The sequence below is a fragment of the Musca autumnalis genome, unplaced genomic scaffold, assembly GCF_047663935.1.
Source record: "Musca autumnalis isolate F117 unplaced genomic scaffold, ASM4766393v1 scaffold_2, whole genome shotgun sequence".
Classification (NCBI taxonomy): domain Eukaryota; kingdom Metazoa; phylum Arthropoda; class Insecta; order Diptera; family Muscidae; genus Musca; species Musca autumnalis.
Window position 1 is genome coordinate 112,999,171 of NW_027411755.1, and position 20,789 is coordinate 113,019,959.

Genomic DNA, 20,789 nt, shown 5'->3' on the forward strand with positions numbered 1-20,789 from the left:
TCTAAAATCCTCAAAAGTTCGGAAACCGGGAGGTACCGTTATATGGGGGCTATACCAGAACGTGGACCTATGTTGAACATTTTTGTGGAGATATTTTGTGGCCACAGCGAACCTCAAATGTTAAATTAGTACGGTCAAAAATGTAGCTAAAATCCTCAAAATACCAAAAACGGGAGATACCGTTATATGGGGGCTATATGAAAACGTAGACCTATTTTGAAAATTTGTGGTGGAGATGTTTTGTGACCACAGGGAACCTCGAATGTTTAATAACAGGTGGTTCGGTCAACAAATGTAGCTAAAATCCTCAAATTTTTTGAAATCTGGAGGTACCTTTATATGGGGGCTATACCTCAACCTAGACCTATGGTGGCAGTTTTTGGTTGAGATGTTTCGGGGCCACTGGGAACCACAAATGTTAAATTACAGGTAGTTCGGTTAAAACTTTGGCTAAAATCCTCAAAATACAGAAAATAGGAAGGTACCGTTATATGGGGGCTATACCACAACGTGAACCTATGTTGACAATTATTCTTGGAGTTGTTTCGTGACCACTGGGAACCACAAATGTTAAATTACAGGTAGTTCGGTCAACTTGGACCTATTTTGACAGTTTTGGCGGAAATTTTTTGTGATCACTGGAAACCACAACTGTCAAATTACAGGTAGTTCGGTTAAAAATTGTGTTTAAAATCCTCAAAATATAATAACTCGCAGGCTCACGTTTTGGTATAGCGCCCATATAATATACCAAAACGTGAGCCAAAATAGCCCATCTTCGAACTTGAGCTGCCTATGGAAAAAAGACAGTCGAGTGCAACATTTTAGCGTTCTATATCAATTATTGCAGACATTAGAGTGGTAACAACAGACGGACATGGCTAGATCGTCTTAGAATTTTATCCTGATGAAGAATATACATATGTACTTTAAATGGTCGCAAATCATTAGTTCGATGTGTTACAAACAGAAAAGCGAACTTAATATACCGAACTTAATATATACAAATCAAAAAAAAAAAATATTTAAAATAATTAAAAATTTCTTTAAAATTTACATATATTTTGATAGCAACCGTGGTGCAGTCGTAAGCACGTCGCCTTGCACTCAGAAGGTTTATGGTTCAATCCCTGACCAGTAGTGCAATTCTCTAACACATTTTTTGAGTTACCGACAAAAATCGTTAAAATTAAAATGCTTATACATTCGGTAATTAACGAAATTTTTCGGTAAATTAGCGACCAAAAGAAAGTAGTCGTAAAGTTTTACCGACAGCAACAGCGTTGTCAACTTTTATTTGAACTTTTCATTCATAATTTTGCGTTTTAATTATACCGACATTTGTCGGTAACTCAAAAAATGAGTTAGAGAATCGGACTACAGAACATCAAAATTTTCGACGGTGGCAAATTTCATCAGCGTAATGTTAGCTCACATTTCCCGAGTATTATGAAAAACTTACGTTCGGACTGAGCGACAAAAGTAGATCCTATATCATCGAGTAATTTATAAAAAAAGTTTCTTAAAGACAACAATCCTACATATCGAAACAAAAACAATGAACACAATATCTGTTAGACTTTACGAAAAATATATATTTTTTTCTCCAGAAATTTGCAAAAATATTTTACCTAATTTTTTGGTTTCCTTTTTTGTTTCGCAAGATTGCGAAGTCTCTAAGAATTAAATTCAAGAGAATGTTTACTTATTGTAAGAATTAAATACTTTAGCTATTAAGTATCCTTTGTATGAAATTAAATGGAATGGAACTTGATGTTTCGCAAATTTAAGTTGGTGCTGGTATAGCTATTTAGAGTTTTTAGGACATTATGCCAGAAAGTATGGACTTGTCCCGAAGAACATTTAGCGTAGTAAACGGAGCGAACATAGCCTGCTGAAAACAAAAACATGACGATCCGAGAAGTGCTATTAAACTGCAATAATACTAAATTCATAAACTTACGTAGTCGCCAGCCATTTGAGTTGGTGCCCGTAGTGTTATTTAGAGTTTTGATGATATTATCTTAAGAACTATGGACTGGATGCCGAAAAAATTTTACCTTCGTAAAATGGTTTGCACGTACACCTGTTGAAAAAATTTTGACGATCAAAATCCTCATTCACATCAAGGCCGCAAGTTTAAGGAGCCCATAACTGGAAAGTGCAAGTGATAAGAAAAAAGCCGGGAGACATGTCTTCTTATTTTTAGTCTTCTATCACAGAATATGACAGAATATGACTAATTTTCCATGACTCAAAAAACTACACACCGTGTCATTTTCAACTAAATTGTCTAACATATATTCAGAGTAATCTGATCGGTCTGATAAAATTAATGTTGGCAATCGTTTGCTATTGAGGTTCAAAATTATTTATTATCAACATTTATTTTTGTTTTTGTCACAATTATTTAACAATTGTTATAAGGAGTTATATTACAGATTTTACCAAAGCTATCACAGATCCGGTGAATCTTAAAATCTGAAATGAAAATAATGTATGTATGTAATGCGTATTAAACTTAATTGGACACTTTAACTTACAGCTGTCAAAGCGGGTAAGGATGGTGTAAAAAACGGTACCTTCACCACAAGCTGTCTTTGAGAACGAACAATAATAAGAAGAACCATTTTCTGGATTTTAACACTGTGCCCATACCAGTTACTGGTGTATGCTTTCAAAGCCAATTCTTGACTCTAAAAATATAGTTATTTTAAGGTAAATTACCAGCATACGACAATTGCGCAACTTTGCTTACACTTTCAATAACAGCAGTTCCTCCAAGACAATATAAAAATATTTCAGTTAAAACAGCACAAGTATAAACAACATATACAATTGAGCCGTAACCACCTGCAAACTTTAACCATTGTGACCTTTATTATGTTCATAATAATTGTACTACAAAGTAGTTGTGCTTACCAGTAGAAAATCTATTACACTAGTGGCAATAATTATACTCGATGTAATGAAATGGCATAGAGTCATTTCCTCCATTATTGCAGAGACTTTGTACGTTATGTTAGCGATTTCATTGTGACGTCTAATGATATGTGATAAAGATTTGTAAATATCATGCTCGGACAATTTTCTTTGAAGCTGTGTGTTGCGATCTTAAAAATATAAAAAATACATTTTAATTATATAAATTATAAATTAATTATTTTATAATATAAAGAGTTTGAATACATCTGCATATGTAAATCATGTCTCTTATATAATACAAACCTTCGACAATTGTTAAGACATCTTCTAAATCTTGTTGCAAGGCTTTAAGCAGTGTTGAGATGTAGAAACAGAATCCCATAAATAACCCATCTCCGCCAGCAAATGAAAGAATCGTTATATATCCATGCCAGTGCACCAAAATAAATGTCACTGGATACAATGGCATTGATAGTAGAGGCTCAGGAAATCTGTTTAAATGTTATCAAATAAAACAAAAATAAGTACATATGTCTAAGAATTGCTTAGTACAGTTTGTAAATATAAATCATATTATTATAATTAGTCCGTAATTTGTCGTTGAAGATTATACATCACATAACATTAAAATTATAAAATTTCATTTAAAATTCTAACGAAAAAGTCGGTAAATTTATGTAATGTAATGTCAATGTTTGCGGAATACAACTACAATAACGATTGCTACGTTTTTCTACCCATTTAGTGGTAATTTGGCATTCTAAGTTCCCAGTGGTTATAAAACTTCCCCAAATAAATTAAGGTTCAAGTTTTGGTATAACCGCCATGTAACGCTATTTGAGATATTTCAAAGGTTTTAGGTCTATATTCAGATAGTATGTTCTTTCGATTGAAAAGTTGTTAAAATATAATTCGTTGCTGCAACAATTATAAACTGAATGAATGAATACACGGCTTTTTTCGAAAATATTTTAATAAAATAAAATTAAATATTTAACGTTTCTAGTTTTAATTTCCAAAAAGGCAGTTAGTTGTATACACATGAAAAGTTACTCACATTTTAAATTTCAGAGATGTATGTAGTATGTCGTTCACCAATAAGAACGTTAAAACTTGGATACAGTAAATACGATGGTTTGGGAAAAACGTCACAACAAACACCTAAAGGTGACGCATTGTATTATAGCTGCCATGACACAAAGCAAGAGTTTGGTTGCGGATTTGTAGTTGGTCGGAATTTAAAACTTCTAGTATCCAGCTTCACTCCAGTGCACTGTGGGGCCAAAGACAGGTTTTTGAGGCAAAAAAATCACAGGGGCAAGCTAGACCTTCAAAATTTCGTGCAGATGTTTATAATCGGCCTAGAAACGAATCCGCAAAATTTGGTTGATATCGGTTTATATATAGATATAGCTCTCATATATATGTTCGCCCGATTTCAAGTAATTATTGGACCAAACACGCAAATTCTGTCCAATTATGATGAAAATTTGACAATGTTACCGAATTCTAACTATAAATAAATTTACCAAGTTATATTGAAATAGGTGAAGAATTGGATATAGCTCCCATATATATTTTCGCCCGATTTTCAGTATTTGGTGCACCAATCACGCAATGTGTGTCCAATTTCAATGAAATTTGGAATGTATGACGGAATTTGCACTAGAAAAAAGTTTGCCAAATTATACTGAAATCGGTTTAGATTTGGATATAGCTTCCATATATATTCGCCCGATTCGAGGAATGCAAATTGGGAAATGGTGCGGAATTCGGACAAAAAATAAGTTTGCCAAGTTATATCTAAATTGGTTCACATTTGAATATATCTCCCATATACATTTTCATCCGATTTCATGTTTATTGTACAATAAATTCGTAAAATAAGTCCGATCCGGATTAAATTCGGTACTTCTGGCCGTAATCAGCCAAGAGAAGAGTCGGTAAATTTTTGTTATATTCAGTTCAGAGCTAATTATAGCCCCCTTACATATGTTCATCCTATTTAATGTATAATGTACTAAGGTATCACATAGTGGGCCCCGTCCGACTTTGGTCTTTTCCTGCGAACAGAAGTTTTTTATGTGCTTAAGGCGAGCACAAATATTATTAATTTGTTGTTTAACTCCCGTCATGTAGTTGTTTTTGACCACTCTATTAATTTTCGCAGAAATCCAGTCCATAATATGTTTAGGTTTTTGCTGTTTTTCCAATCAGAAATTAAAAATATCCAAAATTTTAAGTTTTATGAAATCTGGAAATTGATTTCTTTTTAATTCGCAAGTATACACAAAATTCCTTTTCGAAAACTGTTAGCTGATATCGCCTCCTTTCACCAAATATATATATTTACGAGAATGCGCCGCGATACCGAAAGTTCTACTCCAAAAAACACATGGACCATATCACAGACTACATCAAAAAACATCACTTACTGACACAACAAATTATTGACCACATCTAATATTACATTTACATTTTTAATAATAATCTTAATTTACATACAATTACCTATATTTTCCATTTAAAAAAAAATATATTATGTCAACAGATCAGGTTTTGGCGCCACAATACCTAAATTGTTTAATTACGACTGAATGCCAGAAATAAACCGAATGAAAATTGTGACATCTTTGACAGCTTGGCATGTCGCCGTGGGTCGTTGCCAGATTGTAAATTTTTAGTTCTGGAGGTTTGAAAGTGTTGAGAATATAATTCCGTTATTGTTCGATTTCAATCACTTTCTGCCTCAAAAACCTGTCATTGGCTCCATCGTGCAGTGAATGAAAGACTTGCTACGATACGGACGAACAGACTATAGATATAATCTACGAACGCTCAGAAGAAACATGTGACCGTTGTCCTGCCCATGACACTAAAATTATTTCAGGCGATTTAGTGCAAAAATTGGAAAGAAGAATATCTTTGGGCCAACAGTAAGGAAATGCAGTCTCCACAGTGAAACATCTGACAACCGAATGAGGCTGAAAGCCTTTGCAGCGGCAAAAAACATGGCAGATTTAAGCATCTCAACATTCATAAGGACACCTGGGTGATTCCGGATCAGAAAACAATAAATCAAATTGATCACGTTGTGATAGATGGAACATATTCAACGAGCGTGTTGGATGTACGTTCCTTCCGAAGAGTAAACATAGGCTCGGAGCAACACCTTGTTACAGCAAACGTATCAAATAAAGTACGAACAGACACAACACGAAATTTGTACATCGGTAAGCTGCAATCACAACAGATAGCCACAGAATATTCCACTCAACTGGCACTCCTCGTCCCGATAACATATCAGCACAATGGCATCCATGCAAACAGCCTCAATATCCATACTTGGATACCAGAGACCTCCACCAAGGAATCCATGGTATGTCATGCTGCTACCGAAGAGAAAAATGCGGCATATAGAGCTATCCTACAATCAGTAGCAACGCGTAGCCCACGAGAGAGGTATCGGAAGAAAAGGAGAGAGGAAAAACGTCTTTTCCGCAAGAGAAATGGAAAAGCGGGAGTGTGAAAAAATCGAGCCAGAATGAAGTCCAAATGTTCTACCAAATAGTGAAGCATCAAAATGACGGCTTTGGTACAGGCACATCCTCCTGTAGAGACAAGCAAGGTAATTTGGTAACTGATAAAGATAATGTGCTCAGGATATGGAAAGAGCATTTTTCCAAACTTTTGGTATCCAATAGTAGCGAAGACGACTAAGATACCACAGATCCAATGCCAGACGATGGTATTGAATGTATACCGCCCAGCCAAGATGATGTAAAGAGAGCAATAAACCGTCTGAAGAATAATAAGGTAGCAGTAGCTGATGGCCTACTAGCCGAGCTGTTCAAAACCGGAGGCAATGTGATAATGTGTATGGATCAGCTAGTTAGCACCATCTGGCAGGAAAAACCCGTACCCGACGATTGGAACCTGAGCATCCTGTGTCCCATCCACAAGAAAGGAGATAAAGCCTATGGTCAACGAAATAATTGGTCAATACCAATGCGGCTTTAGACCTGGCAAGTCCACCATTGACCAGTTGTTTACCCTGCGGCAAATCCTGGAGATGTCCCTGGAGATGCCGATCGACACCTACCACCTTTTTGTCGATTATAAAACAGCCTTCGACAGCCCCCTACGTTTAAAGGTATTACAAGCCATGTCTGAGTTTGGTATCACCGCAAAGCTCATTTGGCTTTGTAAAATGACTTTGAATGACACTCGATCCTCAATTAAAATTGGAAAGAACCTCTGCGAACAGTTTTGTACCAAAAGAGGTTTCAGACAAGGAGATATCTTTTTGTGTCATCTCTTCAACATCCTGCTGGAAAAGGTTATACCAGAGGCAAACATTAAAAGAAATGACACTATCTATACCATTAGTCACATGTTGCTTGCTTATGCTGATGATATAGACATAATGGGACGATCGGTAAAAGAAGAAACTGATACCTTTGTGAAGGTCGAAGGAGAATCTGCAAAAATGGGTCTGGCGGTAAACGGCGAAAAGACCAAGTTGTTGGTGTCGACACACAATTCGTCCATAGAGCTCGGAACAACTGTTGAAGTTGGTTCCTTTAATTTTGAGCTAGTAAAGACTTCATCTACCTCGGCACGGCCGTAAACACAACAAACAACATCATTATGAAATAAGAAGAAGAATTGTATGGCCAACAGATGTTACTTTGGCTTAAGTAAGCAGTTTAAAAACACAGTCACATCTCGTCAAACAAAAATACGCTTTACAAAACACTAATACTACCCGTGCTAATGTATGGTTCCGAAGCCTGGGTACTTGCGCAAGCAGATAAGGCAGTGCTTGGTGTGTTTCAGAGAAAAATTCTTCAAGAGATCTACGGACCAATCTGCGTTGACGGTGAATATCGACGTAGTTTGAACCACGAGCTGTATCTTCTATATAACGACATCAGTATAGATAAACGAAGCGAGATGCAACGAAGCTACAAACTAAGCTACAAGCGAAGCTACAAACATTGAGAAATGGAGATCTTTGTTCTTAATTCGGCTTTTGGAACAAATCTTTTGTAATGGGCCAGCTAAGTAAGCAAGTGAGTATATAGCTTTACGTTTGCGTTAAAACAGGATTTAATATCTTTCAGTATTTTCGCACCGTTTAGTTCGAGTTTCCAAAAACCGAACCCACATTCCAACATAAAGGTTCAAATCCCGCCGTAGCTGTCGTATCTCCCCCTGCTCAACAGCAGTAACGGACATTCCAAATTTAAACGTTTTAGCTTTATCCGTTCGCTGAATTGGATGGTACAACATTTACTGTTTTGGTACTTTTCGCACCCTCTGTGTGAAATTCCAAAAACCCTAACTTATATAACACCAACACTACCGTATACATATATTAAGATTAATTAAGTTACATTTTAATGCGAAACAAACAAACTTCGAACAGACAAACTTCGAACAGAATCTTAAAACATTTCATCGTTATTTTCAAATTTCATTTTAACTTACATCATCTTAAATGGCGTTTCATACACAATCTCCTTTCCATTCAAGTACAGAATGGTATTTGTCAGTATTGGACGTATGCTGTACGATGTGCTGCAACAGAATCCAAAAAACAACACCAAAGCGGTTAAGCGTGTTGCAATTGTAAAATACCAACGTTTCATTTTCTGTTTCCTGGAGCTGTTTTGGGCTTCCGTTAAGCGCCTGACTTCTTCGATGAGGTTTTTGTACTGTTCACGGTACCACCAAATGAAAAAAATCTTAATGAAGGACATGATGCTCGAGGCGACCGGACACAAGGCATCCATGGCCCTGACAATGTCAATGGACAAATATTGTATGCCGTAATAAAGTTCGGCGTAACAACCATAGGCGAGAATAGAAATGTTGAAAAAAGCCCACAACTTAACCCAACCGTTCCAATTTGTTTCGGGATAAAAACCGACGAGACGCAGGGCAAAACGAGGAATCAGAAAATAATGTTTATTCAAAGGATAAGTGTTCTTGAGAAAAGCCGGTCCCATCACTTAATGTTGTTGATAGTAAAATAGTCACAGAATGAAAGCAATATTAAACATATCAATCCTTTTTAAATGCTTATTCGTGCACGTTTCAGTGGTTCAAATACTAAACAAATCATCACTAATTAATATTTGTAATTAATATTAAAAAAGCAAACCCATCCTCAAAGCCACTGACGTAGCCAGAAAAACATCACGGCACATTTTCGGGGACAAAATTTAACTTCTATGGGTAGAATATACAAAACTGGATGCCTCCTTCCAGACAACGTTGATGTTGTTGTTTCTTTCTTGGGATTTTAAACTATTCTAATTTTATAGGTAAACTCTTGACATACAATTTTAAATAATGTAGAAGCCTTTAAACCAACTGCAACCACATTAATGTAGTTGTTTAAATTAATTGATAGCGTATGTGTGGATGTGTAGCCTTAATGTCTCGTGGACAGGAATTTGATATTGACACTATACATATGTGTTTGGTATTGACACATCCCAGCAAACAGAACGTCGGACGTCCTCAACGTCGGAAGTTTTTTCCAACGCGTCTGACCGACTTCGGTCCGAACTCTGTCCGGTTAGTCTGGCGAACTTTTTTCCCTCTCTCTCTCTCTGTCTCTGATTTTTTCCATTTTCTCTTGTGCTGCTTTGGCAATATTCATTATAAATAAGCAGAGAAAAAAGAATTGTTCATGTTTTGCGCTCGCACATTGTTGACGAATTGTAAATGTGTAATTGTTGATGTGCCAACGTTAATAAAGTACGAACGAAAAAATGAGTTTTAATTTCTGTATCGGAGAACAAACTTGGTTTATTTTTGTTATGCGTGTTGATGCATGGTAGTCTTCAAAGATCATTCATAGTGAACCGTTGTATACATATTTGTTTATTTTTATGAAGTTAATGAAAGTAAAGATTTTCTTCGTCAAACTTCAACACTTCCGTGGAAAGTCATATGTTTTATATATAGTGCCAAAGTTAAGTTTCTTAATACTTTTATATATTAATAACAATTGTTTTTCATATTTCACAGATCCTATTGATGAAATTGTTGTTCTCCACTGTTGGTTTTTTCTACGAAGTAGCGCACGAACATTTAACAGCCAAAGATTATATTAACACTTTTAATATGTTTATAATATGAACAAACATTTAAATGCAAGGATTTTAATTTTTCATGAATAAACGTTTTTAAATAGAAAATACAAATTCTGTTCAAATGCTGGTTAATAAATTCATACTATAGCTCATCAGACGTCGGACCGAATTCGGCCGAAATTCGTCCAAAACTTCCGAATTTCATAAGATTTTACTTCTGAATTCGGACCGATATCTGTCCGAACGTCGGTTAATAAATAAGAAATTTATACGATAGTTCATCAGTATTCGGAGCGAATTCGGTCCGAAAGTCTGCAAAAATTTCCGATTTTTATCTGAATTTCGGTCAGAGAACACGTCAACCACGCCATATTACTTTCGGTCAGAGTTCGGAACGAACTCGCATCCAAACTCGGATGATTCTTCCGATTTTGGTTTGCTGGGAACTTAAGCAGGTAGTGAACATACTGCACTTCCAACAATTATAAACATATGAATTTATGAAAAAGTATGTTAATTATTGTTCAAACTCATGCCGTCGTACGTATGACTGCTATTTACCTACCTACTATTATTTAAAAGATAATTTGATGGTTCCAAATGAAGTTAAATACAAGTTGAAAGTGTTAAACTTTGAAAGTTACAATTTGACATAATGTCTAACTCCATTAATTTATGTTGTTGGGTCTTTTTTTTAATCAATATTACACACGTGATGATAGCATTAATATTTATGTGCACACATGTGTTCATTTTATTCTATTTCCTTTGTTTGAAGATTTCCGTCCGAAGATTTTCGGTCTGGAAGTACTTTGACATTCGACTAGTATCAAATTTTAGTTTCGGTAGCCGTACACAAAATTAAATCATGTAAGACAGATGTCAATCTTCCCAATATTTTTAATTAATCATTACTTAGGGGAGTTGTATTGAAAAATAATATCTAAGGCAGTCGAACACATCCATCCAATATGCTACGATCGTTTCGATGGTGGTTATTCAGCTCATCAGACATATCAAATGCGAGTGACTAGTTACTGGTCGATTTTGATAACTTCTATTAATACGAAAAATTTTGCCACCTTGCACTCAGAAGGCAAAGGTGGCATAATATCCCTCAGATATTGGCGCAGTGGACAAAAGTCGAAAAATGTGACGTTAAATTTTATATATGTTAACGTTTCTTTCTTACAGTAAACACATCAGATACGACGAATCTGAAAAAATTTTGTCGATATGTGCATCCAAAAATATTTCCCAGGTATAAAGCGATAATCATATGAAAATTTGACGGCCACTAAAATAATTATTTCTGAAAATTTTGTTGATAATATTAAAAGTTTTGAATGGGGATTTGATGGGTGGGCTATAAGTATACAATTTTAGTACATTAAGTTGACATCAACTGGATATGGGCAAAGTACCCTTATCAAGAATTATAAATTTAAATTCGATACAAAATATAAATTCTTAATATTTCGTAGAGTATATCTTTCGATTGCCACCTTGGCTCTTGATCTACGTTAATTGGACATCTCTTCAGAAGCGAAATGTGTAAAAATATTCTACCCATCCCTGCAACCTTCTGAGATATATCGGTATGTATATATTTTCCCGATTTTGCTACAACTCGTTCAATTTTGATCAAATAACGTTCAAATTTAATATGTGTTTTTTTCTTAGGCTCCTGGGTAGCTACACCGACTTTAACAAAAATCGTTTCAGATTTGGATATAGCCGCCATATACATATATCTTTCCCCACTTTCGCTAAAACTCGGCCAATTTTAATCGAATATCCTTCATATTTAATATGTGATGCTTTCTTAGACCCCTGAGTGGTTTTAACGCTTTTCGCAAAAATCAGTTCAGATTTGGATATATGCCCCATATATATCTTTCCCCAATTTTGCCATAATTCGCACAATTTTTGATGAATAGCCTTCAAATTTATGGTGGGAGTTTCCGCAGGCCCCTGTTCAGTTTTACCGTTGACCTAGGTTGATGAATTTTTGCACAAGTATTTATGAGGCCACAGGAATGAAAAATATCAACTTTGGCCGATGTAACTCAATTACGAATAATTACGTCACATTTTAATAATTTAATCAATATTTCACATACATTGCGTGTTTAGTGCATCGAATACATAAAATCGGGCGAAAATATATATAAGAGCTATATCCAAATCTAGACCGATTTTTATCAAAATCGGTGAAACTGAAAAAGGCCTAAGAAAACACCCATGTTATATTTGAAAAATATTTGTCAAAAACTGACCGCTTTATAGCAAAATCGGTAAAAGATATATATGGAGGCTATATCTAAATCTGTACCGACTTTTGCGAAATTAAATCAAAATCGGTAAAACTGAACAGGGACATAAGGAAACATCCCATCTTAAATTTGAAGGCTATTCATCAAAAATTGAGCGATTTGTAGCAAAATCGGGGAATGATATATATGGAGGCTGTATCAAAATCTGAACAGATTTTTGTGAAAATAGGTAAAGCTATACAGGGTCCTAAGAAAATGACACATATTAAGTTTGAAGGCAATTCGATCAGAATTGACCGATAGCAAAATCGGGCAAAGACATATATAGGGGGCTATATCCAAATCTGAAAATTTGCAAATTTTCATGTCTATGCCATCGTATGTACTTGTGCAAAAATTCATCGACCTAGGTCAACTTTTGTATGGAAGCGGCAATACTGTGCGGCATTTCCTGAGTATTTCAGCCATGTAAAACTTCTCTACAAGTGGTGTCGTAAGACACGCCGTTCATAATTTTAGTAAAAAATTTGGGTGTCATGGTAAGTACACCCGCCTTGCCCACTACATCCTCGAGTTCCATTACAAGGCCAGGCAATACTTGGGAGTTATGTCCGTGAAATAAAGCGGATATAACTCCCACAAAAAACGCGGTCGTAACTTCCAAAAACGATTATTTTTTGCATAATTTATAAAATTATGTCAGTATCAGCTCAAAGATGTTTTACAAGACTATGGTATACAAGACTATGGTATTTCGTATACATAATAATTATATATACTGTTTATCGGCGAGTCCGAACGGCGTGTCTTAAGACACCACATGGTAAAGACGTTTTACATGGCTGAAATACTCAGGAAATGTCGTCAACATATACATTTAAATATATTTCTTAGTTTGTATTAGTAAAAACAATTGTGTTTTTTGTATTGATTTTATTAATCGAGCTATTTTTTAAGCATTTGCATAATTTACAAAAAAAAAAAAAAAACAAGTGAGGAAAGGCTATAGTCGCTACCCCTGTGCATAAGCTTTTCACTGTTAAACATTTCTTTTAGGGAATATAATCCGACTACCAACAAACACAATATGCCTCTTCCTCTCTGGGACCCCCATAAACAACCAAAATTTCGTGACTATCCGATCAAAATTGCGAACTGTAGCGTGATTGCAAAAAAATGGATGAATTGGATGCATTACCGACTATTGTGGTATATCCCTTGTTTGACCACCTTCGCCAACCTAATTTACACCAATGTAAAGGTAATATTTTCTTCATCCATTGACAGGCTTTGCCGTTGAAATACCCCTACTAGAAACCGATATATTCACAATGAATAAAACTTTGAATTTGTCTCCACATGAGTTTTTCCCCATTCCGACCCCTAAATATTATCCGACTATCACCAAAAGCAATAGGCTTCTTCATTTCGTGACTATCCGATCAAAATTGCAACCTGTACCGTGATTACAAAAAATGGAAAAATTGGATATATTACTGACTTTTGCGATATCTCGGTTGCTTGCCCACTTACGCCAACATACTTTGCATCAATATAAAGAAGATCTTTTCTTATTCCATTGGTGGGCATTCCTTTTGGAATACTCCTACCAGAATCGGAGATATTAAATAAGAAAAAACGTTGACCTTTCTCCACATAAGCTTTTTGCTTATTCCGACTCCTGAATATTATCCGACCATCACCAAACTTAATAGGCTTCTTTCTCTGTGGGACCCGCATCAACTCCCAAAAAATTCGTGATGATCCGATCAAAATTGCGACCTATAGCGTGATTACAAACAACTCGGAAAATGGGATGCATTAACGATTATTGCGATATCTCTGTTGTTTGACCACCTACAACAGCTTACTTTACATCGTTGTAAAGGTGATATTTTCTTTTTTTTACTTTTGATATACCCTTTTAAAAAAACAGAGCTATTGGCCTTGAAATAAAACGTCGACCTTTTCTCCTAATAAGTTTTTGCCCATTCCGACTCCTGGATATTATCCGATCATCATCAAAATCAATAGGCTTCTTCCTCTGTGGGACCCCCATTAACTCCGAAAATTTCGTGACGATCCAACGATCAACATTGCGACCTGTAGCGCGATTTCGAAAAAATGTAAAAATAGGATGTATAATCGACTATTGCTATATCTCCGTTATTTGGTTACCTACTTTAAACTACTTTTCATCATTGTAAAGGTGAAAGTAGAATCATAGCCAGGCTTTGCTTTTGGAAGCTCTCCAACCAAAGCTGTGATATTCGTCATTATAATTAAAATCGACTATTGGGATATCTTCGTTGTTTGACACCTACGACAACCTACTACACATCGTTGCGAAGGTGATATTTTCTACTTTCATTAGCAGGTTTTGCTTTTGATATACCCCTTGTAGATGCGGAGATATTCGCTTTGAAATAAAACGTTGACTTTTTCTCCAAATAAGTTTTTTGCCAATTCCGACCCCTGAGTATTATCCGACCATCACCAAAATCAATAGGCTTCTTCCCCCTGGGACCCTCATCAACACCCAAAATTTGGTGTCGATCCGATCAAAATTGCGATCTGTAGCGTGATTACAATGTTTAGATGGATAGACGGACGGACGTTCGGACACACATAGCCAGATTGACTCAGCTCGTCGAAACATTCATTTTGGTGTATATAAGTATGGGTATACGACCATTATTTCGATGCGTTAAAACTTTTTGGCCAAAACCAACATATAATACCCTCCCCACATAGTGGTGTAGAGTATAAACATACCTTAAATCGGGGCTATATCAAAACATGGTCCCAGAGACCGCATTTCAATACCAGAAGTTCAGTTGATATAAGAAAGATTTGACCCAAATTTTTGGCACTTGGTTTTGCAGATAGATAGTATTTACCCACATGTTTAAATAATTGTTAAACATCTCTATTTTGAAACGATATCATAACGTAAACCCAGGAATTGGGTGTAAGAAGTTGTGTTGGAGATTCAATATATGTATAGTAAATACCCACAAATGGGTATTTACTCGGTATTTGAAGAAGACACATCAGCTCGCGTGTTTTCATTCTTGGGCTTTTTCCCGTAGTTTTCTTAGGTTACGCTAGTTCATCTTAATGGCTACTAAAAAACAAAAATATATGCACATACGGCAGGCAAAATTTTGTTGAAATGTTGAACATAGTTCGATTTGTATTGGCTACTAGTTATTTTCCTTAACAAAATTTAAATTAATAAATTTTTTATGAAATGAAAAATGTCTATGAAATTAATGTTATTTTTTAATTTTCTTATACATTTCAAATAATAGTTATATATAAAAAATAACAAGTAAAAAACGTTAAGTTCGACCGGGCCGAACTTTTTATACCCTCCACCATAAAATGGTATTAATTAAAATTGTATAATTAGTTTCCTTTCACAATTCTAGGTGGAAACATTTTTCGACCATGGATACCCCAAATGCCTAAATCATCTAAACTAATCTAAAAAATGTGTTCAGCCAGGTGGAAGGTACCGCCTATGGGGCTATATCAAAGTGTCTACGTACCCTTAACAATTTTGGTCGAAAATTGTCATAACTGCAGGAAACCTGAAAAGTCAAATTACGGGTAGTTCCGTCAAACAATGTAGCTAAGACCCGCCTATTTTTGATTATTGAATGTTGAAAATTGTATTTCAGCAGTATGCACAATAGCGGCGAGAGTGTCTCATAGTAACGCCTTCCAAAATAGAAGTTATGTCCGTTTAAAGTTGAAAATTTTAGAAACCCACTTTTTCACTACAATTACCGTTATAAAACAAAAACAAAAAAACGAAGTGACCCAAAGGAACCACAGATAAAATTTTTGCATGTATTACTCATGTTTCCTATTCTGGTTCGGATATACAAACCGTTCTAATTTCATCGAATTTTTAAAAGTTTGCTATATACGCACCTGGGAAGGGGAAAAGGTAACAATACTCGAATTTCTTGTAAATTTTAGCTCAAAAAAAGCATTCCTAATTCATAAGTTCTAGCAATTTATTTATTGAGATCTTAGGTATATTTTTGTAGGAGACTGCTTCCTGGAATTTTAAACGGTTTGGTATATATAAAACGGAGCCTGAAAAATTGATAAAACTCGATTTTTTTTTAAGTTTTTTTTTTTTGCAATTTTGACTATAGCTGAACCGTTCTTAGAAATTTCGTATGTTTCAGAAAGTTATTTGCTGATATCATTGGTACATTATTGTAATTGATTGTTGGAATGATTAAGCATCAATAGACCAGAACGAGAAACGTGTATAGCTTGCTGTAATGGCTTGACTGTCATTTTCATACCTCTTCTTTCCCTAATGCTACTTACATAAATCGTTCAATAATGACAAATTATTTATTGACGATGAATAAATAAAATATTAATAATATTTGTTTTAATTGACTAAATTGTCCATGCATTTATAATTTATACATTTTTTATTTAAAAAAAGCACACAAAGAAAGGCTATTGTTTAAAAACAAATTTGACTTTTGACACACCAGCAGACAAAATGGCTCAGAAAATAATTTTCTGAATAAATACGTTGAAGAGTTTATGTGATTAATTATTTTATTTTTACACTATCACACTTGGCACTGACTTTCAGTTAAGATATATAAGGTTCAGTAATAAGGTAAGGTTCATTTAATAAGTTTGAAACTGTTAATATGTTTTATATTATATGAATATATTTCTATTCAATGAAGTGTTTTAGCTCATAATATGCACCATAAAAAACAATTTACGTGGAAGCTGTGTTGGTGTTAGTATAAACATATAAGAACGGAGTAAATTTCGGTCGGTGCGAACTTTTTATATCTTCCACCACGAGTTGTGTTATGAAATGACTAATTTCTTCATCCACAACCGATGGTACCTTTATAAAGGAGGCTGTATCAAAATGTAGACTAATCATCTCAGGACTACTGCAAATGACTACACAAAATTTCATTAATTTGTATTAAATAGAAAGAAAGTCGGGTGGTACCTTCTATATCAAAACGTGGACTTATACCGACAAATCTTTGCAGTAATGCTGTATAATTAACGAAGACTATAACCGAAATTTACAAATTCCTGAAGCATAATGTTGCTAAAATTTTGAATGTACCGAAAATCGGACTGTATGGGGGCTATATCAAAGATTGGACCTTTACTGACATATTTCTGGGGGAATGTTTTGTAGCCGCTATGAAGACAACGCTTCAGTAAGATATCGTGGCTAAAACCTTCAAAATATTGTTATGGAATTTGGCTTTAACTTAATCCGGCGTAGATGTTGTTTTATTCCCCGATAAGATTTGTACCAAATAAAACGAGGGTTCGCTTTAGATTACGATTTTACAATGCTTTATTGACTTTACTTCAGTTATTCACGAAAGACTTCAATTCAGTTTGTTTACACTTCACTTCTTTACTTGCAATAACGGTTAAAAGTCGCGTTATAATTTACATCTAACTTGCCCACCAACAGCGCTCGCGTATTTATACCCAAGTTCATATGCATAGACTGATCTAGAATTCTTCATCCAGGAGGTTCTACAATATTCAAACGAGATCGGGATGTACATACACACATTCTCGTTTACAAATAGACAAATTAATGTAAACAAGTAATAGGGCAGCGGTAATAAATACGCGAGAGCAGAAGGGGATAATAATGTATGACGTCACAATGTAAGCTACGACTGAATGCACAAATAAATAAAGAGAGAGAAAGATAATACAAAAAATACACCATAAGTTATATTGAAACCAGATTTCAGCCATTTCAGTGGGATAATGGGCCTAAAACCTTAAATATGACGGAAATAAGGAGGTGCCGTTCTATTCTCAGCAGGAATATGTTGTACCCCCAATTATGACTGTATAGCAAATTAAAGCCATTTCGGTAGGATAATGATGTTAAAACTTACTTACTTACTTACTTGAGTGATAGATCGCAATTTGTGAACTATAATGGAGAGTATTCTACGTTGCTTTCCCGAACGTGTGGTGTTCCCCAGGGGTCTATAATGGGACCCTTGTTGTTCCTCCTTTACGTTAACAGCATTGATTGCTTTAATGACGCACATTTGCACACCGTTGTTGTTTGCGGATGATGTTTTCCTGGTTTTCCGCGATGCTAGAGCGTCTGTTGGTACCTTCGAGAATGAGATTAATTGTTGTCTTGGTCGATTTAGTCAATGGTGCTCTGAAAATGCTCTTTTGATCAACCCAGGGAAGACAAAAGCAATTAAGTTTGGCTTTGGAAGTCAAGCTAATGACTTCAATATTTTTTCTAGATCAGAATCGGATCAGCTTCGTAGGTTCCCATAAAATCCTTGGAGTTATTATAGATGATAAGCTTTCATTCGAATTTCACATCGACTCTATTCAGCGGAAAGTCTTTAGTACTATTCGCAGATTATATTCTATTAATGTATACCTTCCTCCATGGATCAAACGAAGACTAGCTTCAGCTCTACTCATGCTTGTATCAATTATGGCTTAGAAGTGGTTTCTGGTACGATAGAACGAATTTATTTAGGCTGAGACGTATTGTCAACTCTGTTTCTCGGTTTATCTTTGGTGTGAGACGTCGTGAGCATATATCTAGTTATGTTGAGAGTTTTTTGGGTGTTGATTTCGAAGAATTTGTCAATTGTAAGCTGTTGTGCACTTTTCACAAAATAATTAAGACTGGTACACCTGCTTCGTTGGCTAACATGTTTAGCTTTATTTCTTCACCGAGGAATACACAACTCTTTATACCTAGAATATACAACTCTAATTTTGAAAAGTCTCTCTTAATACGCGTTGCAAGATTATGGAATTATTTACCTCTTGATCTGGGAGTTTTTTCACATTCCAATAATGCTTTTCGGCTTAAAGTGCTGAATCATATTACTTCTCAACCTGAAATATAGACTTGCTCACAATGTTTGTGCTATTGCTTTATTTTCTTTTGTCTTCCATGACGTTTGCTATGTAACAACATTTTTCCCGCTTTTTATTGAGTCTATGAAAGTCTATTAAATGACTTCTATGGTGTTTGGTTGCAATATTGAAACTCGACATGTACCTTGCTTGTTGTACTGTAATTATGTTGCTGCTTATTGGCCACTTTTTAGCTATACTTTTTTCTCTTTCTTGATTTTCATTTTTTAATGGCTGGGGAGCCAATTATACCAACACGCATTAAAAATTAGATTTTGTAATTATTTCTACTTGGAATTTAATATTTTGTTAATACTATTTATTGGCCTTGAAGGCTTTTGTATTAGTATATGATTCAATAAATAAATAAATAAATAAAACTTTGAAAATGCCGTAAATCTATTGGTATAATTCTATCTATTAAAACGTGAACCTGAACGAACTAGTTCTTATGAACGATTCATTGAAAAGAGCGTATGAACTAGATCAGTTGATATAGTTCATTATAGTTCAATAGTTCACTGAACTATACATAAAGTGACGCCGTCGTCTGTGCTAAGTGATGCCTTCGTAATGTGATGAGTTTTTTTGGATTAAGGTACATGAATAGGTTTTCGAAAATTAAGATTTCTACAAAAACATAGAGACATAACATATTCCAATATGTCGAATCCATTACCTATTGAATGTGCTTTGTTTTGGATAGAAAAAAGGAAAAAAAAATAAAAAGAAACACTCACATATAAAGCTTTTTCGCAATGACAAGAAAACACAAGATTTTTTTGCGGACGTTTTTTTCTTAAAGTAATACCAACTTAATCTTTCTTTATAAACGGAATAAAACTATGTAAATGAATTATTTTAAGTTCTGGAGTAGTTAAATTATATTATTGTATTATTTGTTTCTATTTGGTGTATGTATGCGTTTTCATGAAACTAACGATTAAGAGCGGTGAAACGATTCTGATTCGAATGATTGAATTGGATAGTGAGCTATGGACTATATTAATGAACTAGTTCAGTTAAACGAGCTGAACTATTGAACTAGATCTTTCGAATGAACTAGATTGTACAACTCTAGCCTGTAGCAATAAATTTCAAGAAGAATATTTTATAGACCCAGCGAACACTAAATACCACATTTGAGCCATTTCAGTTGTCTAAAACCATCAAATTACTGAAATCGAGTGGTACCGTTCTATGGGGGCTATATCAAAACATGGACCCTTTTTTAATATCAAACATTCCAGGGGTAATATAAATAAATTGTACGAAAATATGTCTGTACCGTTCTATGGAGTTTATATAAAATGTAGACCTATACTGACAAAAAGTTATATGCCTCATAGCGAAGACCAAATTAGCCATTGGACCGATATAATCAATCTTCAAAATATCGTGGGAGTTCGTTAATTTAATTTTTGGTTTTGATATAGCTCCCCATTGGACCGGTACCTTCCGATTTTGGGAATGTTGAAGGTTTTAGCCACCAATTAAAGTTATTTGAACAATAATCTAATCATAAAAATCGGTT

The 20,789-nt window shown here is 34.9% G+C and overlaps 1 protein-coding gene across 1 annotated transcript; it reads right to left on the bottom strand.

Moving 5' to 3' along the window:
- Positions 1–2,349: 2,349 nt before the first annotated feature.
- On the bottom strand, positions 2,350–8,939 carry Or24a (Odorant receptor 24a). Its single transcript, XM_073965979.1, has 6 exons — positions 8,419–8,939; positions 3,236–3,416; positions 2,919–3,099; positions 2,759–2,853; positions 2,544–2,696; positions 2,350–2,481 (listed from the first exon to the last, which is right to left on the bottom strand). The coding sequence occupies exons 1-6, from the start codon at positions 8,937–8,939 to the stop codon at positions 2,431–2,433; spliced, it is 1,182 nt and encodes a 393-aa protein (XP_073822080.1). The 3' UTR covers positions 2,350–2,430.
- Positions 8,940–20,789: the final 11,850 nt, after the last annotated feature.